Source organism: Plutella xylostella, chromosome 11 (genome assembly GCF_932276165.1).
Source record: "Plutella xylostella chromosome 11, ilPluXylo3.1, whole genome shotgun sequence".
In the NCBI taxonomy this organism is placed as follows: domain Eukaryota; kingdom Metazoa; phylum Arthropoda; class Insecta; order Lepidoptera; family Plutellidae; genus Plutella; species Plutella xylostella.
Window position 1 is genome coordinate 4,723,070 of NC_063991.1, and position 26,183 is coordinate 4,749,252.

At 38.5% G+C, this 26,183-nt stretch overlaps 3 protein-coding genes across 3 annotated transcripts in view; 1 reads left to right on the forward strand and 2 right to left on the reverse strand.

The window, feature by feature from the left end:
• Positions 1–2,046, reverse strand: part of LOC105395488 — a 36,516-nt gene extending 34,470 nt beyond the window's left edge. The window contains exon 1 of the mRNA XM_048624314.1: positions 1,529–2,046. The gene's annotated coding sequence lies outside the window, so the exon portion shown is untranslated. The remainder of the gene's footprint in view (positions 1–1,528) is intronic.
• A 6,486-nt stretch (positions 2,047–8,532) lies between these two features.
• On the reverse strand, positions 8,533–13,083 carry LOC105390420. Its single transcript, XM_048624030.1, has 9 exons — positions 12,917–13,083; positions 11,704–11,707; positions 11,433–11,589; positions 10,480–10,628; positions 10,243–10,249; positions 9,954–10,142; positions 9,372–9,550; positions 8,950–9,078; positions 8,533–8,842 (listed from the first exon to the last, which is right to left on the reverse strand). Exons 3-9 carry the CDS (start codon positions 11,578–11,580, stop codon positions 8,636–8,638), a joined length of 1,008 nt encoding a protein of 335 aa, XP_048479987.1. The 5' UTR covers positions 11,581–11,589; positions 11,704–11,707; positions 12,917–13,083; the 3' UTR covers positions 8,533–8,635.
• A 661-nt stretch (positions 13,084–13,744) lies between these two features.
• On the forward strand, positions 13,745–26,080 carry LOC105395489 (zinc finger protein ZPR1). The gene is made up of 12 exons (XM_048624133.1): positions 13,745–13,927; positions 14,710–14,843; positions 15,229–15,347; positions 15,674–15,850; positions 21,787–21,902; positions 22,332–22,415; positions 22,767–22,833; positions 23,155–23,225; positions 23,873–23,962; positions 24,406–24,575; positions 25,359–25,483; positions 25,966–26,080. The coding sequence occupies exons 1-12, from the start codon at positions 13,823–13,825 to the stop codon at positions 26,058–26,060; spliced, it is 1,353 nt and encodes a 450-aa protein (XP_048480090.1). The 5' UTR covers positions 13,745–13,822; the 3' UTR covers positions 26,061–26,080.
• The last annotated feature ends 103 nt before the right edge of the window (positions 26,081–26,183 follow it).

A 26,183-nucleotide genomic window follows, 5' to 3' on the forward strand; every position in this document is an offset into this window, starting at 1 on the left:
TTATACGAATTCATAGGTATAGTGCCACAAACTTATCTGTTCCGGTGACAGCTCACATAAATGTCTAATATTTCATAATCCTATAAGATTTTATGTTTGCTCGTATTGTTAATTCGCTCTTGCGGTGTTAATAAACCCATCTAATCTTTTATAATATACAATTAATTAGTAAGTAATGAGATATGGATCAATTTAGTTCGCTCTCACCGGAACAGATAAGTTTGTGGCACTATACCTACTTACTAGACCGTTTTAAAACAATATTCCATGCGTGTGAGTGTTTGTAGCTTTGTAGAGAAAAATTTGAATTTTATTTCATAAAAACGCATCAAAATCGGTCTGTTCGAAGTGGTTCGAATTCGCCAAGTTACAGGGTCGAGTATATTTTTTTATAAAACAGTTGAATTGTAATGACAAATTTGAACTTAAGGGGAGAGTGGGGAAAATGCGTTCATCATTACATCATTAGATGACGACTTTTTAAGTACATAGATTTTTCTTATATTTTATGTTTTTAGGGTTCCGTAGCCAAAATGGCAAAAACGGAACCCTTATAGTTTCGTCATGTCCGTCTGTCCGTCTGTCACAGCCGATTTACTCGGAAACTATAAGTACTACAGTGATGAAATTTGATGGGAATATGTGTTGTATGAACCGCTACAAAAATATGACACTAAATAGTAAAAAAAAGAATTGGGGGTGGGGCCCCCCATACATGTAACTGAGGGATGAAATTTTTTTTTTCGATGTACATACCCGTGTGGGGTATCAATGGAAAGGTCTTTTAAAATGATATAAAGTTTTCTAAAAAACATTTTTCTTAAAGTGAACGGTTTTTGAGATATCAGCTCTCAAAGTCGTAAAAAGTATGTCCCCCCCCCTCTATTTTTATAACTACGGGGTATAAAATTCTAAAAAAAATAGAGGTGATGCATGCTAATTAACTCTTTCAACGATTTTTGGTTTGATCAAAGTATCTCTTATAGTTTTTGAGATAGGTTGATTTAAGCTACGGAACCCTTTGTGCGCGAGCCCGACTCGCACTTGGCCGGTTTTTTTTTGTAATAACGTTGTTTTATACTTATATCGATACTTGTGAGTAAGTACATATTATATCTATTTATGTTGATTGCTTCACTATTGCTGAGGAACTTTTGATTGTAAGGTTAAGTGTGTATTTTAATTGTGTAAGTAACAAGAATTAACAATTAAAATCAATCATAATATTTTGAAGTTAACTTTTTTATGGTAAAGGCATAAACTAAAGACGTGACAAAACCCACGGACAAAGTCGTATCGTAAGCATCAGCTAGATCAGCAATAAAATATTTTGACGAGACAACTTTCAAGTGGGTCAAGCTTTTATAAGTTTCGTCATCTAGTTGTCAAGTAAGTATCAACTTTTGACTTATTGATCAGTAAAACCTTAAAGGTCAAACATCCATGCTTACAAACTCCTTGCTCCGAGTAACTGCTATGCGACCTACGCAGAGATCCTTCGTACCAAAGCATTTCCAAAATAACAAACCTCTTTTCTTACACAGCTGATTCGAAAAAACAAATAAAACCTGTATGACGTCACACACACTGCACTAAATACCGCACACAAGCATGTAGGTCACAAACACAGCCTCAGATTTCAAATATGGAACACAAACTTGCGAAACGACGACACACTGGCCGGCGAGATCAAAACAGGTTTATGTTTTTACCACAACACTCTAAGGACCTCCTTCGAGTAACGGATTAGTATTTTTATCGCGCAGGAATCTTTGATTCTATTTTTTCCGAACGCGATCGTGTTTTCTTTTTTATTGTGATGACGTTTGACGTTTCCGGACGAGTGCGGGAACGACCGACCGCCGCGTTTCGCGCCGCCGAATGGGGAATGGCGCATTTGTCTGTGTTGCCAGCGCGGGGAGAATAATTTACTGTTATTACTGTTGCAGCGTTTTTATTGGGTCATTGTTACAGTGGCAGGAGTTCTTGCTACTTGGCTGCTCCAGTTATTTGTTGTTAATTTTCGTTATTTTTGAAATATTTGATGCTGGCGTTAATTTTCTTTATTTTTGAAATATTTGTTACGTTATGGTTTAGTAATTAGAATTATCAATACTTACCTATCTGTTGTAGAATAACGATCATTCATTTGCGATTCAAGCAAGTAAAAATATGAAATTATGAAATTAAACTAAAACTACTCATAAAAGCTTCATTCCAGATCTTAACAAATTTAACTATGAGCACATAGTTAACTAGTCTTATCTGAACCAATTTTACACTCAACGACTCTTTAAAAGTAAGACATTACTATCGGACACGGAAAACACATTTAAGTACCCACATTACAACTGAATAAGGAAAACTGCAGCCGCATAGCAACATTACGAATTAAAAGAGAAAAAGGCATTCTCCAGGTCCGATTCACTCTTAATACCAATGCATACTGGCCATTATCACACGGCAGAAGAAAGCTATTGTATCTATATTGTAAAAGGTTAACCGAACAAGCTTACAATACTTTACATAATAAATCCAGAGAGAAACTCTGCAAAGAAAGGTACTCGCTAAGCGTATAAGTACTGGTAAATCCTAGTCTAGATTGCTAGATAGTTTTCGTCCACGGTTCATCAGTGAATGGCATAAAACTAATAGACACGACACGACTGTCTCCCCAGTAATTGAAAGAAAGAAAACATTTATTTGTTGTTGTCTAAAAAAAAGAAGAAAAAGACAGAGGGAGACAAAGAAAGAATACAACAAAAAAATAACTAATAATTGCTCTAATTAAATTCCAAAACCATTAAAAACCAGTAAAAGATTGTTGTGCCCTATTAGGTATATCATAATTATGTGTAATGGTCAAAGTACAACGTTCTTTTACGGAGTCCAAGATTTTAAATTACTTTAAGAAGTTTCAGGAATTTTGGCTACATCAAGGTTTAGCTTCGGGTCCTCCACTAATAAAATTCCATCTTATATATTTTTAGTAAACAATTTCACTATGCATTCCCCACAGTCTTCAGTGAGACACAGAGACCGTTAACCCACTTCTTATATTTATACGAGCTTGTTTCCCCATCAAAATTAAGTGGACCAAATTGAATTGAATGGACCATCATAAATAATGTGATGGTAAATGCTTAGGCAGTAAATTAGAATGTGAATTTGATATCAATGCAGATTTTAAACGATAGGTAACAACTTTTACTGGAATATGCCAACGTATCGTATGATATTATAGGTTTGACTACAGGCCTTTTCCTTATTTAGGGTCGGCTTTGTGCGTCATGTCACGCCTTTTTACCCTATCCTCTGCCATATCCTCATTTACTCCTCACTCTCATATCTTTTTTTACGCAATCAAGCCACGTCTTTCTTGGTCTTCCTCTTCTACGCCTTCCTCCAGGTCTCATTTCCAACACATTGCACTTAAAGAAATGTAAAGTTCTCTCAACTTAAGCTCAAAATTGCATTTAGGTGAGTGCTTGGCTTGAGGCTTCTGGCGATCATCATCAGCCAATAATCATCCACTGCTGGACATAGGTCTCTCCCAAGGAGCGCCACAACACTCGGTCCTCGGCCTTCCTCATCTAACCACTACCCGCCACCCGCCTAAGTTCGTCAGTCCAGGGCAGGAGGGCGTCCCACGCTGCGTTTGCCTATTCGTGGTCTCCACTCGAGAACTCGTCTACCCCAACGGTTACCGGTTCTTCGGCGGATATCACCAGCCCATTGCCATTTGGCGATCACTCACACAAATGCAATTCTTAGCTTAAATTGAGTGGACTTTCCATAGGCGAACCGGCTAAGATCAAAACGAGTTTGAGCTTTAAAACTTCTACAACCCCGAATTCATAGAAGGAACAGTCAGTTTACATTACATTTTTAATGTGCCAAGACAAACCATTCCGGTTTAATGGCGCTGTCAAACAAAAATGTAATGTATATATGCCTGTTTTTTATAAATATAAATAAAAAATAAAAACATGAAGATTGCAAACCTCTGACGGTCAACTGATAGCGTTTAGAATATAATAGAATAGAATATTGCTTTATTGAACACCACATAAATCAGACATACAAAAACATACTTATAAACTAAAACTAATGTACCATAGGCGGCCTTAACACTGAGAGCGATCTCTTACAGGCAACCTTATATATTGCGGAAACAAAGTGACAAATTAGAGGGCGTTTAGCATGACATGTGTCTAAGTTTTGATGGTAAGACCCTTAAACTCCACATTAAGAATTTCCCTAAAATGAGGTATTTATAGATAGCTGTTACTGGCAACACTGTACTGTAACGTCTGAAACGGTCAAAGGAAGCGTCCATCTTCAGTCTACTCCATCCGGCGGGTCACTCTAACATCACGAAAACGATAGAACCAGACTTGTCACGCAATCGGCACGTTTAATACATTAACATAGAGTTGTGGTTAGCGCACCGGAACACTGGTTTTTTCCTAAGCTGAAGTGAGGTTTTCTGAAGCGCCGGTTTATAAATAGTTCAGGCCGATAGTTGGACGGAATACTTCACGATAGCATGTACCTAAATGGGGTATATTTAAGGCGCGGCGTAAATTGTTACAGGAATTTAGTTGACTCGATCGAAAAAAGAGGGGTGTATTATATTAAATATGCATGTGTCCGTCTATAACTGGATAGATCGCATTCATTTTGTTTTAAGCAAAATAAAAAATAATAGACAAAAAACAATGCTATCAGATTATCAGCAATTGTTCCATGTAACATATAAATATGCTTTAATTGTATATTTTTTATGCACTTGTACAACCGTCCCACGTCCCACTGCATTTAAAAATATCTATTACTTATGTTATTTAATTAATCTCTTCAATCTTCAATCACAAATTCTCTATGTATTTTTTTAAGTAATTAAAATTCGTTGCGTATTTTTAAATATCTACTTATACATACTGAACGACACGGGAAGCGACTTTCTTGTCAAACTCAAGTTGTATACTTAAACTTCATTCTAATTGATCCGGGGTTCAAGTGTCCCCGCTCTCCCCTATTTTTTTAGTTCATAGCGGTGACTTTTTTAGGGTTCCGTAGCCAAAATGGCAAAAACGGAACCCTTATAGTTTCGTCATGTCCGTCTGTCCGTCTGTCCGTCTGTCCGTCTGTCACAGCCGATTTACTCGGAAACTATAAGTACTACAGTGATGAAATTTGATGGGAATATGTGTTGTATGAACCGCTACAAAAATATGACACTAAATAGTAAAAAAAAGAATTGGGGGTGGGGCCCCCCATACATGTAACTGAGGGATGAAATTTTTTTTTTCGATGTACATACCCGTGTGGGGTATCAATGGAAAGGTCTTTTAAAATGATATAAAGTTTTCTAAAAAACATTTTTCTTAAAGTGAACGGTTTTTGAGATATCAGCTCTCAAAGTCGTAAAAAGTATGTCCCCCCCCCTCTATTTTTATAACTACGGGGTATAAAATTCTAAAAAAAATAGAGGTGATGCATGCTAATTAACTCTTTCAACGATTTTTGGTTTGATCAAAGTATCTCTTATAGTTTTTGAGATAGGTGACATAATAAGTTTATTATATTTGCTGCTACGGAACCCTTTGTGCGCGAGCCCGACTCGCACTTGGCCGGTTTTTTTTTGTAAAATATTTGGATTTCTGCTAAGTACATATTACATGCCTGTACTTATACTGTATGTAAGTACATAATACATACCTACCTGTAATGGGTATGTACTATGTACATTCTCCCGAAAAAACTATCTGCTGGTGTCGTCTACTATTGTAAGTGTATGTTTAAAGCTACAACGTAAGTATCGACGTGGCGGTCCACTGGGCCGCCAGGGCCGCGGAAGTGTGACAGTTGCCATCGACACGACAAGAAGAAGAAGAAGAAGAAGTATCAGATAACGCTTCTTACGTTACTGCAGCAGAAGGGCTATAACACCGTTCGCAAGACGCATTCACCAGGCGTGACAAAAGTTTTGCATTACGCTCATTCACTTCACGAGCGCTTTTTTGAGAGCGAGGAGCGACGGAGAGCTTTTGTCACGTCCTGACGTGCGCGTCTTGCGCCACGTGCTAGGCTAGCGGGTACTATATTATGTCTTACCTCGTCCGGTTGTGACTGCGTGAGCGAGGAGCGACTCCCCCACTCGTCCCATGGCTCCCGCTCACCTGAGACATAACAGACATGTTATGTAGTTACCAATATACAACAACAACAACAACAACATACGCCTTAGGGCGGTGCGTTGCATCGTCCCTGCCGTATATTTTTATGACAGTTTTTTTTGGGACGAAGCCAGGCAATGCACCAATGGGGCCTCACCTCACTCTTAAACATTCAGTCATACTGTTCACGTTGACCTCGCGGGCGCGATAGCCTAGACCGCACATGCGTTTCGATGGAATCTTTTTCATATCACGCAGTTAGTACAGAAGTGCTCCAAAATTTAGTAGAGCTATAGAGTGAAATGAAGCATACTATACAAAGAATACTGAATGTGATGCTTCCGTAGCGTACAATGCCGAAATTTGGACACTTACCTTTAAGATAGATAGATAGATAAATCATTTATTTGTTCCACTTAAACATAACACATAAGTACAACAAAAGAGACAGGTACAGCTAAATTAAGGGAAATGTGTGTTGAAGCAGACCAAAAGGGAAGCTAAAGGCAAGTTAAGCTAGATGCATCCTTGAGTCCTTGAACCAGCCTTCGGGCCAAGATGTCTTTGCCAATTTTTTTCAGAAATATGCTCACTATTAATCCAGGAAGCCACCCACTTTTCGCAGTACTTACGTACATTTGATATGTCACAAGCGCAAATCATATCCCCATTTTCCCCCATACACTTTTGGTGAAGGAAAACATTGTAAAGAAACATAAAAATCTAGACAGACTACAAATCTACATGGATGTGTGCCCTAAGTGCATTGTGCACATGCCAGGATTTGAACACTCAGAGCCTGTTTCACAATATCTGGATAATGACTACCTGTGCGATAAAAGATGGATAAAAGGCACTATCCCAACATTTTGAAACAGGCCCTCAGCAAAATTCCTCCTCGGCAATAAATTATCTACTCACAGTAGCTGGCCTCGCTGCTCAGCGCCAGGCTCTCGCGCTGCACCTGCATGCCGGCCGCTCCACACTGCACCCGCTCACAATCTGACACAGGGTTAAAATGGGTTTGATAAATAGATAGACAACGTTTATTTGTACACAGATTTTTCATTTTAGTATAAGGTAAACACTAAAACCCAAATTTATAGAGCTTATTACTTTAATTTGACTTTGAATATAAGATTTAAAACTGGTTTAAAATTGATGTTGTGATATATAAATTTCAACTTTTTGACTGGCATAATGAGTCAGAACTTGTGTGTTTCAAAGTAAATTTTATAGTGGTTGTAAAGTTAGAATATAATCTAATTTGAGGTAAAGATTATTTTGAATGCATTATTCTCAGACTTTTACGTCTACCACTGAATAATACACTTAGAACTTAGGCCTATCTTAGTGATTCCATCAAAGTATTTTGGGTGTATAAAGTACCCATATAATAATCCTATAAATAGAATGTGCAATACATATAACGGAATATGCGCCAATGTAGATATTTTTAATACTTCCATGACATGTTTTAAGAATGATTTAATTAAGTTGTTATGAAATGTTTTTAAAATTTTAGCATGTAATTATAATTATGTCATAAAATAAACAATGCATGAATAGTTATATTTTTAGCTTAATTTAAGTTATGTTTTATTTAAGCTAGTGTTAATGTAAATGTTTTGTGTAATTATCAATAGGGCAATAGATTTAAAATGTTTTTATAGTGCTGAATTTTATGTAATATATTGGCTGTTATTACACCTTTTCCAATAAAATAAAAAATAAAAAACCCACTTCGTATCTTTTAATGTTTCATGCCAGTTCAAAATAGAAGGCATCAGAACTTTTAACTTCTGATAGCGTCAATAGACTTTAAAGTTTTCACTACGTGAGTACTTATTGGGTACTTACCTACTAACTAACTTAAGTTTTACTGTAGAATTACAAAAGTTTTAAGCAAAGATGAACGAATGATAGCAAAAACAGTGTACTTACGCATAAATAAGCGGCTTAAAACACCTCATTGTGTTTAAAAATAGACACAAAAGTCGGCACCAACGCCCTACACATAAATAAACACACTTTCACAGAAAAACACAAAATTTACACTTTCAGATGCACTGAAACTTATAGAGGATATTATAAATTCACTCTGCACACCACTTTTCAGTCAAGAAACGAATTTATTTAGGAGTTTTTAGTATTTCTATTGAGAGTTCAATACCCTTCAATGTTTACATCGGAGCGGAAATGTCAAATCGATTATGCCGGACTCACACTGGTACAGTGGAACGGACAATGGATGGGGAAGTAGTAAAGCAAGTTACGGTAAGAATAATAAAAAATCGGGGTAAAAACCCCCTTTAAAAAATATAGTATTATTTATAAATAAAAATTAAAATCCAACTTAATACTTCAGTTTAATCATTCTTATTATACATCTTTAATCTTTAAATGCAACTCAAATCAACACGACTCAGTGGATATTTTACGGAGCTACTATTCTACTTCTTCTTTTTACTTGGTGTCTCCTCTTCGTCTTCTGAACCGGATTTCCGTTTCCGGCTCCCCTCTACTTTCTTCGCTTCCGGTTTTGTCTCTGGTATTAATTTCTTTACTTTGGCGGGTTCTGGAGAATATGACCAAAGTAGCAGCTCTAAATGTTCGTCTGTTGGTTCATCGTTGTCTTTGAATAGTACTGCATCTGCATGCTGTAAATAAAACATTTATTACAGTTTCAGTAAGTATGGTTACTTAGGTATAAACGTATGTAGCCGAAAAAAACATCGTCCAAATGAAAGTCCTATATATTTCGTACCTTTTCCTTCAAGTCCTTGAGTGCTGTGTTTCTAACGATGTCCCAGGTCTTGCCGCCTTCCTTCTCAGCGACTGTTCTCAGCCGCTTGTACTCGCCGTTCACATCACTGTAGGCCTGGATGAAGGCTTTCTGCTAATGGTAATGAAAAATCTATAAAATACTTCAACTGACCATTGGATGGTACATTCTCCCAATAAAACTGAACAAATATATAATTTAACCACCATTTAACAAATAAATTCAATATTCCATAAGTAGTTTCGCTTATCTTAAGATTATTATAGATTGCTTATGTTCAGTCGAGGTATCCCCGCTAACTGAAATCAATATCATCATCGTCATCATCAGCCTGTAGCAGTCCACTGCTGGGACGTTTGGCCTCTCCCAAAGCACTACGTCAGAATAAGAACAGGCAATGTTACCTGATGTTCCACATCCAGCCCGCGCTCCTCAGCCGTCCTCAGGCAGGTCCTCACGACGTTCAGACCGACGTACACGTTGTTCTGTTTGCTCAAGTGCTGGCTATCGAAGTCGTCGAGGAACTTATCGAATATCGACATGGCTTCCTTTATGTTGGCTAGTTTGGTCTCGTCTTTTGTGCCTGGAAAGTTGAGAGAGTTTGGTTAGAAGAATTTGATTGGAGAATCCTCCAATTTTGATTTGAGGTGGCTCATAAGAATATAATCATCGTTATCAGCTCGTAATAGTCAACTGCTGGCCTCTTCAAAGGAGCGCACACTCTCTCGTCAGCCTTCCTTAAATTTGATTTGATTCCTCATCCAGCCCAGCCAACTGTCTAAAGTCGTCGGTCCGGTGCCGGAGGGCTTCCCACGCTACGAGTGTGTTAGCTACGCCTAAACAGTTTTTCACTAACAGCTTTATATAAGTACTAACGGAATGAGATTGAAATCAGTGACCTTCAATAAGTATTTGGCTGCTGAGACGAATTAGATGTTTTTCTTTTATAGAGGAGTCCAATAGCTTTTTCAAGTACTTATACTTACAAGTTAAAACCCTCTTCGCTCGTCCAAGCAGCCCCTTAACAGCCAGCTTCTGGTAATCAGGGTCTCGGCCCTCCAGCTCCTTCAGAGTCCCTTCAGCAGTCTCCCGGTCCTTGAAGCCGAGACCTGGCACGGAGTCAGAAGGGAGGGAGGGCTTCTTGTCTTCCATCTCGACGTCTGACCCTGATGAATCTTTCTGGGGAAAGACAATGGATCTTTGAAGTTATTTGTTATTTATCTCTTGTATTTTTGTGGAATTTGTAAACATACATAATATATTATACAAAGAAACCAGATCCCTCTCAGGATGCAATTTTATATTGAGAATGGTCAGAATTATTTGCCTCAGGCCCCAGACTGTACCATCAGTGAAATCCTCTTGAGTTGGAGTGACAGTGGCACATTTTTAGGGTAGGTAGGTAAATATTAGGAGAGAGTGTTTCTATACTGGCTTTTTGAGTGGAACTTTACGTCCCTATATTGACATTATTCACTACTTTAGCTTAAGCGTAAATCTTTTCCACCGTACCTGTTCATCCTTTTTCTGATCAGCCTTTTTGTCATCTTTCTTCTCTTTCTCCTCTGCCTTATCCTTGCTGCCGTCGAGCCCGGCCTGCCAGTTCTCGAACACCTCCATCGCTTCCTTGATGTTCTTGATCTTTTCGGGGGCCTTGGTCACTGAAATCATTTTAGGAGGTCCGTTATTATTGGGAAGTTGTAATGTTCTTCCGCCAATGGCCTTATAGCGATTTTTCAAGACAACCTTATACCTACCTACTTATAAGACTCACCCTTGTTCCGCCAAAGACACGGTCTTGTGGGGTAACCACCACCGAACAATCCTTAAGCAGGGTCACTCGCTTGTTAAATCTGACGTAACTTGTATGGATCTGACAGATGCTTGACAGGCAAGCGATGCTGCTTAAGGACTGTTAATTGCTAATGGTCAGTGGTAGTAACCTCACAGTAGCACTGAAACGGCTAAATCGATTTTCATTAGTTTTCTCAAAGATATATAAGTAAACAATCCTCACGTGTCAGCACCCGCTTGGCGCGCTGCAGCAGGCCCCTCACTGTGAGCTTCCTGTAGCTCATGTCGTGAGACTCCAGCAGCTTCAGCGTCTCCTCAGCCGTGGCCCGATCATGGCAACAACCCTCCAATCTTAGAGGAGACATATATGTCCCATGGGCTGCGTGTTTGTTTCAGTTATTGTACCCCCAACGTAAAATGGGGTGTTATTATTATAAACTAGCTGTTCCCGCGAGCTTTGCTTCATCTTAAAAAGTTTTCCCGTGGGGATCCGGCGATAAAAATCAAAGCTCAGCCTTTTGACGTGAAGAAGTAACAAACATACACACAAACTTTGGACTTTATAACATTAGTTTTCAGTAGGATTTCACGGGTATGGGTAGCCCAGCACCCAAACATCTAAACACCCATTTTGATTTTTTTTTTTGTAAAAGTAAATAAACGATCCTTACGCGTCAGCACCCGCTTGGCCCGCTGTAGCAGGCCCCTCACAGTGAGCTTCCTGTAGCTCATGTCGTGAGCTTCAAGCAGCTTCAGCGTCTCTTCAGCCTTGGCGCGGTCCTTGAACCCGAAGCCGGAGTCTTCCTTGTCGTTGCCCATTGTTGTGCTGTGGAATACAGAGTGAGGGGTAGATTAAGCATAGAAGAACAGTTTTTAGGTAGAACGCATAGCTTATCCGTATAGATTTGGTTCGACTTTGACTTTGTCCATGATATGACAAAGTAAACGGTAGACGCATTGACAAAAGAATAAAGAGGACTTGGCATAAAAATCGGTACTTAAAAATATATCGTCGTCTCTTTTTAACTTATTGGTGTTATCGTACGTAAAAAGGACAACAGTAGTTTTGTCTTTGCCTAAAATTACAACATTGCGATCGGTCGCCATGTTGATTGACCAAGATTGACATCCAAACACAAGGTACTTCAGCTGTCAAACAATTTGTTTGTTTACATTTTTCAAGAAAAAAGCCGCCATTTTAATTGACACCAAAGTTTAGGTAAGCGCATTTTTTTCGTTGATATGGCATGTCCTCTCTTTATTCTTTTGTCAATGGGTAGACGGGATAAAAAAAAACCTAAAAAGTACCTACATGTTTATGTAGGATGTCAGCTTCCTAATAGGTACCTACCCAGTTTTATAAAAACTAAAAAGGTAGTTAGCGGTTTTCACATGCAAGTAACTTAAAGAAAACTTCGCCATGAGAATAGAAATATATTAAATTTAACGCCTAAAACAGTCGGATAAACACATAAGTACCTAATATAAGAACTTTCTTCTTTTGAGTCGTTTAAAAACGATAACACCTCTTCTTTTCGGCAGAATCATTGAAATTCGCTGCATACCTACCAGGAATAGAATTTATTACTGGGTCAATAAGTTTATTTTTATCGCAAACGAATGATGTCATTGTCCTCACATAGTAGGTAGGTATTTTTACTATTTACATAAACCTCGTTTAGAATTCAGTAAGTAGGTAGGTATGTTGAATACCTGCATAAAGAAAACCTATTCTTATCAATTTGTAAACGACATAGGTGGGTACATAGATAGACAATACCGATACCTGACAATACATAATGGGTACCTACAGTCAGACGGGATTCAAACCCGGTACCTTAGCCGCACATGCCAGTTATAAAATTTAATTGAATTTACTACCTATTAACAATTTTAAACATAATAGGTACTATACGTAATAAAATAACAACCGTAAGTATTGTGAGTTTATCGGCGAAGACTTCTAACGCATGCTATTTCATACGTTAAGTATTTGGTAATACAGTTTTAATTTGCTCTGTCGGAGTAACTGTTATTACATAGGTACACCACAACAAATATCTTACAAAGTTTGAAAATCTCTATTTGGCTCAAATTAAGGAATAAGCACTCACTTACTTACTTTAAACTAACTTATTTACTTACTATAACTTCTACTTCTAACACACACTTCAATCACTGGTTCCGAACTAACTTGAAATTTTAACTAATGCGTGAGTTAGTTCAATAGATAATCCGATCAAAATGTAAAGACAGTCGAAATCGAACGTCTTTCTACACTCAAAGCGATATTTAAATTGACCAGTGAACAACTAACCGGCGACAAATCGACTAAAATAACGAAATGACGTCATTGTTATCATAATATATCGTAGCGGCTTCCATCCAAGGTTTCAACATCTTCAAATTTGCTTTACTCAAGGTCAGAATTACGTTATTGACTATGATATCATCACATTCTACCGACACAAAAAATACCCAACTGTATTGAAGATTATGGGCCCCTTCTAACGAATTTTCCTTGTATATTAGGTAAATGGAAATACTGGGTGAAGTTTTATCAGTGGCTGAGTCAAAATCAGAATTTGATTTTAAATTTAAGTTTAAAAGTAGCAAGTAGGTAGTTAAATATATTTAACTATTAGTTTTGTAAGTTACCTATCTAGATTTCACTTCTTATTTTTTTGTATGGGAATATAAGTGAGAGGCAAGTAAAGAAAAGTATGTAGGTACCTCATCAAAGTGCAAAGTAGCAAAACTTTTGTTTACCTATCATAAAATAAGTTTTGTCCCGCGTCCCGCCCAAATCCCGCCTTAACTTGACTTCCGCTGAGAGCAACGGATATAGAAGGGATATGAATTGACGGAAACGGAAGTTAGTGCCTTATCACTTCACTGCAAGTTCACTGTCCATTCGCTGTCAGGCCGTATCTGTCATGTTATCAGCTGTCAATGACAATTTTAGTCTGTGGATTTTTGTTGTTTTTGCGTCAGTCATCGTGTCAACGTGAACGTGATAAGTTCAATCTATTCGTGATTTATTCAGATTTTGTTGTTTAAAATGAGTGCCGTAGAATCAAAGCCGCTGTTCAGGGACCTGAATGCCGAGGACCCGGAGCCGGAATGCACAGAAATTGAGTCCATGTGCATGAATTGCCACGCAAATGTAAGTTACATTTTATCAAAACATTCTAGAAGGATTTGGAAAGTACTGTATTTATAGCTAATTTACTTATTTTACTTTAGAATTTCTATGGCATTTACAACTGAAATCTCATAGATAATCTGCTCAGTCAGGGTATTGAGTAGAAGCGGTATTTTGTCATTAAAATCTAAACCAAAACATAACCTCAAATGAAACACAATTTTCTATGTTACAGGCTTACTAATGTAGCTTTTACCATCCACATTATTATGTGTAAGCTCTATACAATGCAACTATTAATCGCTTTATATTTTTTTACCGAGGTAATTCATAGGAGTCTTATAAGATCTCTGTGTATGTGACAGTGTTTCATTGGTTTCATCACTAAGGTCTGTTTTTTTTTTATCAAATTGACAGATTCTGAATGGTTCATCAAGAGTACAGTAAAACTATAAAGTCCTGAAAGCAGAAGTGGATTTTAATAATTGTTACAGACCATATTTAATCAATGTATTGTATTTATTAAAGGACAAATGCGTTAAAAGCCCAAACCCAAATGGTATTTTATTTTTAAAATATATGTGAACGTAAGTAAATAATGATAAAAAGTGTTAGCAAAACCGCACTCTTTATTGTCATGACTTTATAGTTGGACTATAGATTGTCCTGCCAAATGTCACTTTAATCATGAGACAATCTACTGTCAATTTAGATTCCAAGATTAAAAAACAGACCATAAAAATGAAACACACACATAGATCTTACAAAAAACAGACTTTACACTTCTATCATAACTGTTCCAGGGCATGACTCGTCTGCTGCTCACTCGCATCCCGTACTACAAGAATGTGGTGATCATGTCGTTCTCGTGCGAGGAGTGCGGGTACGCCAACAACGAGGTGCAGCCGGGCGGCGCCTTCGCTGATGTGGGGGTCAGGTTAGCTTGTGTTGTATGATTTTTTGGAAAGTTACACCTAATTGCCCTTTATGTATCTCTTTCACTCCTGGGGTAGTTAACAGACATGGTGTGGCCATGTGGGTATAAAATTTAATTATTGCAATTAAATTTCCTAAAAGGAGTGTATAAAAAATACATTATGTGTATAGGCTTTTGTTATTGTTTTACAAATGGGAGCTGAAAATAAGAAAAAACAAAGAATTTCCACTCCTTCTGAAATACATGGTGGCTTTTTTCTATCTTTCTTACACCAATGGTGGCTATTTTCTGTCTTACAGAAATACAGCATTTTAAAAATCATTTATTTCTTATCTTTCCCTGAAAACCTACCTTTCACATTACCAATATTTCACAAATGTTTCAGATGGAAGCTCCAAGTGGAGAAGCCTGAAGACCTGAACCGGCAGGTGGTGAAGAGCGACTACACGAGCGTCAAGATACCTGAGCTGGACTTTGAGATCCCTGCACAGAGCCAGAAAGGAGGTGATCTATTTGACATTAGAGATAAATGTAGGGCTCAGTGTTATGGTGTTTCTTGGAAGCTGCTTATATCAAGTAGTGGATAGTATTGATGACAAAGTCCTCTTGCAAGAAAAAAAACTGGTACACAAAACAATGACAGTGCAAGCAAGAGTTACAATTTGCCTTTTAGTACAAGGGTGAGGCCTAGAGCACTAGCTCTGCACTTTGTTATGGCCAAAGTATAATAGAGATTATTTGAAGCAGTATGCCTGCCTCCTTATTTCTTCAACTCTTATCCTTTCTAACACAAGCTTATTTTCAATGTAAACTCTCTCAATCCCTCACAGAAGTAACAACAGTAGAAGGCATAATCTCCCGCGCCATCGCCGGCCTGCTACAAGACCACGAGCGGAGACAGTCGGAGCATCCTGAGGCAGCTGCACAGATCACGGAGTTTGTGGGCAGGCTGGAGGCGCTGAAGACACTGGAGAAAGGGTTCAGCGTGGAGATTGAGGATATTAGTGGTGAGCTAACAGCCAGACTGAAAAAGTAATAAGTAACTAGCTGTTCCCGCGAGCTTCGCTTCGCCTTAAAAAGTTTTCCCGTGGGAATTCCGGGATAAAAAGTAGTAGGTAGTATAAGTAAGTCTATGTTCTTTCTCAGAGTCTAGACCATATGTATACCAAATTTCATTCAAATCCATTCAGTAGATTTGGCTTGAAAGAGTAACAGACAGACACAGTTACTTTCGCATTTATAATATTAGTTAGGATGACATTTGGAGAAAGAGAGAGAGAGAGAGAGTGAAGACAGACGGAGCACCCCGAGGCGGCTGCACAGATCTCGCAGTTTGTGGGCGGCTGGAGGCGCTGAAGACACTGGAGAAAGGGTTTATTATTATTATTATTATTATTTTTTAATCCTTTATTGCACAAATATATAAATAAGTGTACAAAGGGTGGACTTAATGCTAAAAGCTTAGTGTGGAGATTGAGGATATTAGTGGTGAGGGTTTTATTTATACTTAATTAACTGCTCTAGGTAGGAATTGCGGCAGTCCTGAACAAGTTGGTATATCTACAAAGCCGAAGGGGTTGACTAATTTATTCTGTATAACATATAGCCCCTTATTATAAAACAAAAACTAAAGATAGCTCTGGTTTAGAACCGGTTGACAGTCCAGTAGCCTAAAGCCAGATTCAAACTAGAACAGCATTCTGGAGAGGGAGAGAGAGAGAGAGAGAGAGAGAGTGAAGACACTTGGAGCATCCTGAGGCAGCTGCACAGATCACGGAGTTTGTGGGCAGGCTGGAGGCGCTGAAGACACTGGAGAAGGGGTTTAGTGTGGAGATTGAGGATATTAGCGGTGAGTAAATACGAAAACTTTCGCTTTTAGTGTAGATATAGATTCTATAAAACAATGTAATAACAGCCAGACTGAGAAAGGAAAAGTTATCAAGTGGACTTCATCCTAAAAGTATGTATAACCCCCGAAGAAAACGAGGAACGTAATAAGTTTTTCGTATCTGTGTATATGTGTGTAAAATGGCCCACCTTGGAGGCTAAATGCGGAAAATCAGTTCGCCATGGTGTGTGTGTGTGTGTGTGTGTGTGTGTGTGTGTGTGTGTGTGTGTGTGTGTGTGTGTGTGTGTGTGTGTGAGAGAGAGATAGAGAGAGAGATAGAGAGAGAGAGAGAGAGAGTGAAGACAATCGGAGCACTTCGAGGCGGCGGCACAGATCACGCAGTTTGTGGGCGGCTGGAGGCGCTGAAGAGACTGGAGCAGGGGTTCAGCGTGGAGATTGAGGATATTAGTGGTGAGCTAACAGCCAGACTGAAAAAGTTATAACTAATTTACAATCAAGTAGACTTTATGCTAAAAGTATTAGTAACCCGCGACGAAAACGATGGGTGTTATAAGTTTTTCTTATCTGGGTGTGTGTATCTGTCTGTGGATATTAGAGTGTGGGTTTATGTATTTTATTTATATGTACTTTAGTACCGCTTCAGGGATGACAGTCGTGATTCGTGACAAATTTAATATAGGTAGGTAAATACAAAGTGTTGCAAAAGTAGTATAGTAAGCCGAAAGGGGTTGAATAAGGTATAATAATAATAATAATAATTTATTTATTCATAAAGCCTTACAACAATAACAATCCTAACTAATATTATAAATGCGAAAGTAACTGTGTCTGTCTGTCTGTCTGTCTGTCTGTCTGTCTGTCTGTTACTCTTTCACGCCAAAACTACTGAACGGATTTGAATGAAATTTGGTATACATAGGGTCTAGACCCTGGGAAAGAACATAGGCTACTTTTTATCCCGGAATTCCCACGGGAAAACTTTTTAAGGCGAAGCGAAGCGCGCGGGAACAGCTAGTCATAACATAAATTTACATTTACATCAATAATAATTATGTTTACATAACAAAAAATTCCAATACTTACTAATAATAATTACTAATGGTATAAAATAAATTAGGCTAGAACAAATTCATTTTGTATAATAAGACCCCTGGCTCCTAAACTAGGGTAACCTGTATCTTAGGAGCCAGTGTTCTTCTGATGTACATCGCGTAGCCTGAGCAACAATTACAAAATAGCAAGCAGACGGACAGAATTTTAGGGAAAGACAAAGGTAAAAATTAATCTAAAATTTAAAATATGTTTTACAATAATAATAAGTAAATATTAAAGTAATAGTTAAAATAAAAATACAAGATATTTACAATTAATTATTTTAAAAAAAATTCGTTATTACAAATATAATTAAAGATATTGATATATGTCCTAGGCAGATTCAGATTACAATTGATTCATAATTCTAAATGCAAGCACAAGTCCAGGAAATTCATTTTATTTGAAATTAATTGTTCTGTTTTACAGTAATCAAGTTTATAAAGGAAATTTGTAATTTTTTGTTTACATTCATACTTGTTAATGGGATAAATGTTTAAGAGTCTGTTGATAACGTTATAGAGTCGCGCACTAGCAATTTTGTGCTGCGAGCGAGCAAACTCCGTTCTTGTTTTCTCAGTGGGGCACACCAGATCATCCCGGCGCCTGGTAACGTTATGCATTCCAACGTATGGCACTGTGGTGTGCTTACGAAGAACGATAGAGAGCACATAGAGCTGTCTGATTGATAAAACCTTAAGTTCTGAGTGTAGTTTTACCGTTGGGTAAATAAATGGTTTTTTGAGCATAACTTTCAGAACAGCTCTCTGCGCTCTCTCCAGCTCAATAAGGGTTGTTTTAAAACATCCCCCCCACACTGGAATACAATAGGAGAACAAGGATTGACACAAGGAGAAATATACCATCATCAAGGTATTTTTGTCTGCAGAGCCACGCAGTTTTTTAAATATATATATTGTTTTTCGGGCCCTTGCTATCACGGACTTAACATGGACGCTCCAGTTTAGGTTTTCGTCGATAAAAACTCCCAGGTATTTGATATTGGAGACTCTACTCAGTGACGGACAGTTACAATCCAGCCCCAATCTGTTACAGTTATGAGCTGCGATGGCAAGGTTATCCAGTTGAATGCTCTTGGTATTTCGCATTCTAAATGCGATATACTTAGTTTTAGCTAAATTTAAGGTCAATAAGTTAAAAGAAAGCCAGTTCATAACTTGATGAATGGCGTTTTCAGCATAGTGCACAGTGCTATCCCAGTCATCTCCATGAACCAGCAAGGCAGTATCGTCGGCATATGAAGAGATGCTACAGTTAGTTAGTTGAAGATTGCACAATTCATTAATATAGATCAGGAATAGAGTCGGCCCAAGGATACTACCTTGAGGAATTCCAAAAGTTATAATTTCATGTTCACTAATGTAAGGTCCTATTTTTACAGCCTGGGATCTATTATTGAGATAGTCTCTAAATATATTTAGCCCCACGCCACGAATACCGATGTCTTCCATCTTGCACAGAAGTCTAGGAACAGAGACAGTGTCAAAAGCCTTCGAGAGATCAAGGAAAATACCGAGAGTTTTCTTCCTGTCATCCAGTCTTTTTACAGCTTCTTCTGTAAGAAAAGCAACAGCGTCTTCGGTAGATAGACCTGACCTAAATCCAAATTGATTAGGGGCCAGAATGTTATTTATTTCGAGGTAGCTGACAAGACGGCAGTTCAGTAATCTTTCCAGGATTTTTGATAGAGCTGGTAAAACAGAGATTGGCCTATAGTTATTGACACTGTCCCTGTCCCCACCCTTAAAAACGGGATGAACTAGCGCCTTTTTAAAAACTGACGGGAATACTCCAGAACTTAGCGCCAGATTGCAAATGTGGGTGATATAGGGGATTAATTTAGGAGCGGAAGATTTTATGACTCTACTCGGTATGTTATCCCACCCTGTCGCACAGCCATGCCTAAGCTCCTTGACGAGCTTCTCTATCTCTACGTGATCTGTGTCTAGTAGAGCAAAGGAGTTAAGTTGGCTCTGAGGCCTGCTAGGCCGATTTGGGGGTGCTTGATCTGGTAGTTGAATTTTGCTAGCAAGCTTCTGACCAACGTCTACAAAATACTTATTAATGGAGTTAACAGATTGTGAAACATTTTGTGAGCTTTTTAATAATTCAACTGGACATGATTTTGAAAGTTGGGTTTCACATATATTTTTTATAACTTCCCAGGTGGCCTTAGGATTGTTTTTAGCTTTCGTAAACTGTTACTGTTGATATGAAATTCTTAGTTTTTTTATTAAGCCATTACAAAAATTTCGGTATCTACTGTACGTTATTTTGATGATGAGATTGGTAGGGTTATTTTTAAGTTTTAAGTGCATTTTGTCGCGGTTTCGAATACATTTGAGAAGTCCCGGTGTGATCCAAGGTTTAATGTTTCGGTCCCTTTTTCTGACATTGATTACCGTGGAGTTATCTTTTATAATATTCGAAATAGTAGAGACAAGTTTCTCAGCTGCCTCATTTGTATCAGATATGCTCATGATTGAGGACAAGTCGGCTGTGTCAATTTGACTTTTTATAGCACAATAGTCAACTCGGAGAGATGTTTTAACTACTTTCTTGGTTGAAGACCTTTTGGCATCAAAACACAAAATAACAGGTTCATGGTCAGTGATGTAAGTTTCTAGGACTATTGATGATGATGTTTTATTGGACTTAAGCATAACATGGTCTAGGCAATTTTTTAATCTAGTAGGGTAAATATGGCCTGGTAAAAGTCCATGAGAAGCTGCAAGTGTTAAGTATTCATGTGAATGAGGATCAACGTTATCTTTTTTTATGTCTATGTTTATATCTCCGATAACAGCGATACTCTGATATTGCTTTAAAGAAAAAAGTACGTCGTTTAAATCATTTATAAAGCAATCGACTTTTTTGTAGGATGGTGATCGATAGATAGATATTACGGCCAGATTTAGGGTGTTAAATTTAATAGTCAAACAGTTTGCTTCGTCAAATTTAGGTTCACTGATCTCACAGGATAAGCCATCTCTAACATAAACGACAACACCATCATTTTGAATTTTATTATTCCTAGTTAGATGTTCCTGGAAACCAAACATAGTAGGCACTTTATTGTATTTAATCAACCAGCATTCAGTCAAAACAATAACGTCAATTTTGTTTCGTAGAGATTGTAAGAGGACCAGAAAGGAATCAAAATTTTTACTATTTACGCTACGAATGTTTAATTGGAGTATATTTAATGAGTGACTGTTGTCCATTAAAAAGTTGAGGCATGAATCGGTTGAACATTTGTATGAATTACACACCGTTAACATGTCAATATCCTCCGAGATTTTATTTAAATCTAGATTAGCCATTGATTATGTTGAGTTTGAAGGTCATTCTGAATAACATATGCGGCGGCGCAGATCTCGCAGTTTGTGGGCAGGCTGGAGGCGCTGAGGAGACTGCAGCAGGGGTTCAGCGTGGAGATTGAGGATATTAGCGGTGAGGGTTGTAGTTTTAACATAAAAGCATTAATTTAGGTCCTTCTACAACATTGACAATAAAAAAACTGCTTATTTGACAAACATCTGTCTGCGAAACTGAAAGTTCTGCAACATTACTGTATTCTGGCCCTGTAGCACAGGGCGCTAATAAGACGTGACAAAAGTTCTCCATCGCGCTCACTCTTGTCTTGAGGCTGGTGAGTGACGGCGATGCAAAACTTTTGTTAAGTCTTAAATGCGCCCCGTACTAGCCCTTCTGGAGTTTTAGCGCGACTAGCTAACCGTAATTGATTTTTCATCACTCATGGTCTAACTAAAATTAAAATGAATGATGACAAATTTCAAGTGAAACCTTCTAAAACCAAGTGCTTGATAGTGGAAGTTTAGAAGAAGAATAAGTGCGAAATTCTTTATGAAAAGTGGTGACTAAACAAGTGGGTTTTACTTCTTGGATTCCAATGTAATACATAAATATGTCATTATTATAAAATAAAAAATCTAGTCTTGAAATATATCTTGTCCGCAGGCAACTGCTTCGTGGAAAATCCGGAGGCTCCACAGAAAGACCCGCGCTGTGTTCGCACAGAGTTCAAGAGAAACGACGAACAGAACCATTTACTGGGGGTGTTCACTCATGATGAGGTAGATATTGATGCGTTTTATTAAATATTCTCTACAATTCTACTGCGAAAAATGGGTTGCTCGCTGGCGAGTTACCCCCGAACTACCGTGACTAGGTAGTCGTGAACATAATTATGCATATTTTTATAAATATTATTGGTGATGGAATATTTATTTGATTACAGATATATTTTTTAATTCGCGCTATCGACATACTTTCGAAATTAATTTAATTTGCTGGCGCTAGTTTGCACAATGTAACCGGCTACAAAAACTCTTGTATTCAAGTAGTAAAAATAAACGCATATTTGTATAGTCTGATGCCTCTCCTCCATTATCATATCATATCAGCACTTTGACTGCCCCAACAATGTAAAAATAACGCCCTAGCGGCATGAGAATATTAAAAAATACTATAAATAAATTAACGTATGTGTATGCCATTTCTAGCGCGGCGACACGGCGCCCCCGACCGGTCTGCTGACGGCGTCGGACCCCGCGCAGCACAGCTACGACCGACTGCAGGGAGACGAGGTCAATATATACTAGTATTCTATTAAATGTTAATATCATAATCACTTGGGTTTGCAGCTCAATGCCTATCCTAATCTAAGTTATGATGAAATAAGAAAAAATAAAATATGCTGGTCCTAGTATGTTGCCTTGAGGAACGCCTAAACCCTTTGCTTTCATATGCGTTCACGAACTTCAATTCTAGACAGTTAGGATATTTAAAGTTATGTTGCAAAATAATTCTTGAAAGAACTGTTTTCTACACCATTCTTTATAGTTTTTTTCATTGAAGTGATAGACAGAACCGTGTCCAAAGCTTTAGTCCAATCTAGACAATGGAATAAAATTTTGACATATTTGTGTTATAAATAGGTGATGTCATTCCCGACCAACTGCCCGGAGTGCAACGCGCCCGCCGACACCCGGATGAAGCTTACCCGTAAGTAACTGCTTTAGACAATAAGACCGAATCTGTAAAAGCATGAATGTGAAAAGTGTATATGTGAATCCCAAAAAAAACATGGCAACCTCAAGGGTGTATGCTATCGTCTATGTTACTAATTTTTAAGTGTATACCATAACAAACTATCTGTGTAGGCCACATATACTTTGTACACAATATTCCTTCCGGACTTCTAGGTCTATTTCCTTAAATGTCCAGTGTGTTCATTAGGTCCACTTCCTCAAACGTCCACTTCCGCCTAATTTCCACTATTGACAATTTGACAAATTTATGCTAATGTAAAATGTGTCGTTACAGATATACCGCACTTCAAAGAAGTGGTGATAATGGCCACGACTTGCGACGCGTGTGGACATCGCACCAACGAGGTATGATACAGAACCTACCTTGCATTACTTTAATCTCTATTGGGGTAGGCAGACTTTTCACCCGTGTAGGTATCAATGGTGGAAGGCAATTATCATTTTAATCAAGGATATATTAGCATTTTTCTAAGAAATCCTGGACTCCATGAAATATTTACTGTTGTAGGGAATCAAACCCAACTCTATGGTTGATTTAGCAATCACCAAAACCCATCACGTCCCCACTGATGGGACTCGGGTCTCCTTTCAATGAAAGAAGGGTTTTAGGCCTAGTCTACCACGCTGGCCTAGTGCGGCTTGGTGTACATTTCACGATTTAGCCATAGATAATCCTAAATTCTTTCGAGTATATAAGATGTTGGAAAAAGCATATACTAAGCCGAGGGTTATTTTGAACAACTTGTTCTACGAATTTTGGAAAGACGAAAAAAATAATTCTTTTCCATAGTAACTGTATTGGTCACGTGACTTTTTATTTATTTATTTAATTCTTTATTGTACAAATATTACAATTTTACTCGTTTTTTTTTTTTCGCGACTTTCCAAAACTTATAAAACAAAAGTTCTTGAAAATGGCCCCCTGATTCACCCCCTTTCGGCTCAGTATAGCCTTTTTGCAACACCCTGTATTAAAGTGATTTTGTTTCCAGGTGAAATCCGGTGGCGGTATCGAAGACAAGGGAGTGAAGTTTGAGATTCGCGTCGCTTCAAAGGATGACTTCTCTCGCGATATACTGAAGGTAACGTAGAGTTGTTTTCTCTATCATACGCTACATAATGCACTCAACTAAGCAACCGTCAATGTTTGATTGTTAGACTAGGTACAAAAGACTCAATGTGCTTACTGTTTTCATTATCAAATTTACCACCCTTAGCACTAATAAGTTTTTTTAAAAACATTGAATTATTAAATTAATTTCCAGTCAAAAACGCCAGAAGTGGGTCTGCTTCTCATGGCGTTTACGGGACTGTAATGGATTTGGATAAATGATTTTTTATTGGATGTCTTAGTTTTGATCTGCATTACATCAAAATCGTTTCCCCCGACACGAGTTAATATCATCCTAACTAAACAATCATTTCAATGTGGTATATATGGTGGTCAATTTCTAAGGAGGCCTTTGCCCAGCAGTGGGACACTATCCAATGGTCCTAAAACGTATTTTCACTCTCCTATTCGCAGTCAGAAACCTGCTCCATGTCAATCCCCGAGTTAGACTGCAGCGTGGGCGGGCGCGCGCTCGGCGGCCGTTTCACCACCGCGGAGGGGCTACTGCGAGCCACGGCCGAGCAGCTCGCCGACTGCCCTGGCGCTACGGGCGACGCGCCGGGACAGAGCGGGAAGTTGGATAGGTAGGACTATACTATAACATACCTATATCCATAATTCCAATAATTATGTATCAAAAACCGGATTAAACTAAGCAAAACTGGATTTAACCAAGGGAAAGCAGCCATCAAAAGTGGATTTAACCAAGGTAAGGCAGCCATTAATCTTACGTGAGTATAAATTTGCACCAAAATGAAGAATTAATATCGATAATGGCGTCCCTATAACCATATTTAGTAACCTCAACACTAAAATCATCGAACAACGCCATCTGTCGCCTGTCTCTGGTGTCTCTCCGCTTCACCACCGCGGAGGGGCTACTGCGAGTAGCGGCCGAGCAGCTGGCCGACAGCCCCGGGAAGATCAAAATTACACTAATTATGCATCGAAAAGCGAATTAAACTAAGCATCTTCAATATTAGTAACCGCGCTACTAAAATCTTCATACAACGCCATCTATTAGAAGTTACTAGGAACTCTGGCAAGATAATGATAGAACAGATACCATTTATTTGATCCACATCATTATTACATTACACAAAGTAAAGTACATAGAAACGTAATACGTGCAAAACAGTTCAATCAGGAAAAGTGTATGTGTTGAAACAGACTAAAAATGAAACAGATAGATAATACTTTATTGCACACAAATACATAAATTACAAAAGGAAATCCACAACATAGACGGTACAATTAGTGGCCTTATTACTGTGAGTAATTTCTTCCAGACTACCTCGAAATATCTGTACATGTTATACCATCTCACCAATATCACATCTTTAACCCAATTCTCTCTCCGTCCACAGTTTCATCAAGCAGCTCGAAGAAGTCCTGGCCGGGACTAGAACCGCGACCATCGTGCTGGACGACCCCGCCGGCAACTCGTACGTGCAGAGCCTCAACGACCAGTGTCCCGACCAGCCGGACGACGGTGAGCGGTTATACGTTTAGTGTGTGTGTGTGTGTGTGTGGAGGACAGGGTGAATTATTTTCGCCCTAAAATTTGTTTAGGGTGACGTCCTGAGTTACCCTTTTTTGACTTGCTATACCAATTTGGCAAAACGTTTATTAGACGAACGAATGGTGCAGTGGTTGTTACTACCTTGGCTGTAATGCCGTAGGTCCCGGGTTCGATCGGCCGGTGCAGATATTGGTTTAAGACGGATAGGTAATTATAATATTTATGTATGTATCTGAGTAGATCGATGTATATATATCAGCTGTCCGATACCGATATAATATTACAGGCACTGCCTAGCTTGGTGTCGGATGGCCGTGTGTGAGATGGCCCCACATATTATTATATTATATACACACACATGACGTCCACTTCGACTTTGCACACAAACCTCGAAATTTCTCATAACAATTTTTTTACATGACATTAATGTGTTTTTTTCTGTTCCCTTACAGGTCTGAAAGTGACCCGCTACGAGCGTTCCGAGGAGCAGAACGAAGAGCTGGGCCTCAACGACATGAAGACTGAAAACTATCAGAACGACAGCTAGTCGTAGGTGTTCTCTTCTTAGGCCTGGGTCTCCTATTACCCGCCGTAGGTCGCGTCCAGCGTCTCGCCGTAGGCCGCGTCACGATGCTCACTATATCTACGCGCCAACGTCGGCGTGTGAGGG

Coding starts and splice junctions, on each gene's coding strand:
- LOC105395489 (XM_048624133.1), top strand. CDS start 13,823: ATGAGTGCCGTAGAATCAAAGCCGCTGTTCAGGGACCTGAATGCCGAG. Junction 23,226..23,872: donor GTGGACATCGCACCAACGAG/GTATGATACAGA, acceptor TTTTGTTTCCAG/GTGAAATCCGGTGGCGGTAT. Junction 25,484..25,965: donor TCCCGACCAGCCGGACGACG/GTGAGCGGTTAT, acceptor GTTCCCTTACAG/GTCTGAAAGTGACCCGCTAC.
- LOC105390420 (XM_048624030.1), bottom strand. CDS start 11,580: ATGGGCAACGACAAGGAAGACTCCGGCTTCGGGTTCAAGGACCGCGCC. Junction 10,629..11,432: donor GGCCAAGCGGGTGCTGACGC/GTAAGGATCGTT, acceptor AAATGATTTCAG/TGACCAAGGCCCCCGAAAAG. Junction 8,843..8,949: donor TCAAGGACTTGAAGGAAAAG/GTACGAAATATA, acceptor TTTTATTTACAG/CATGCAGATGCAGTACTATT.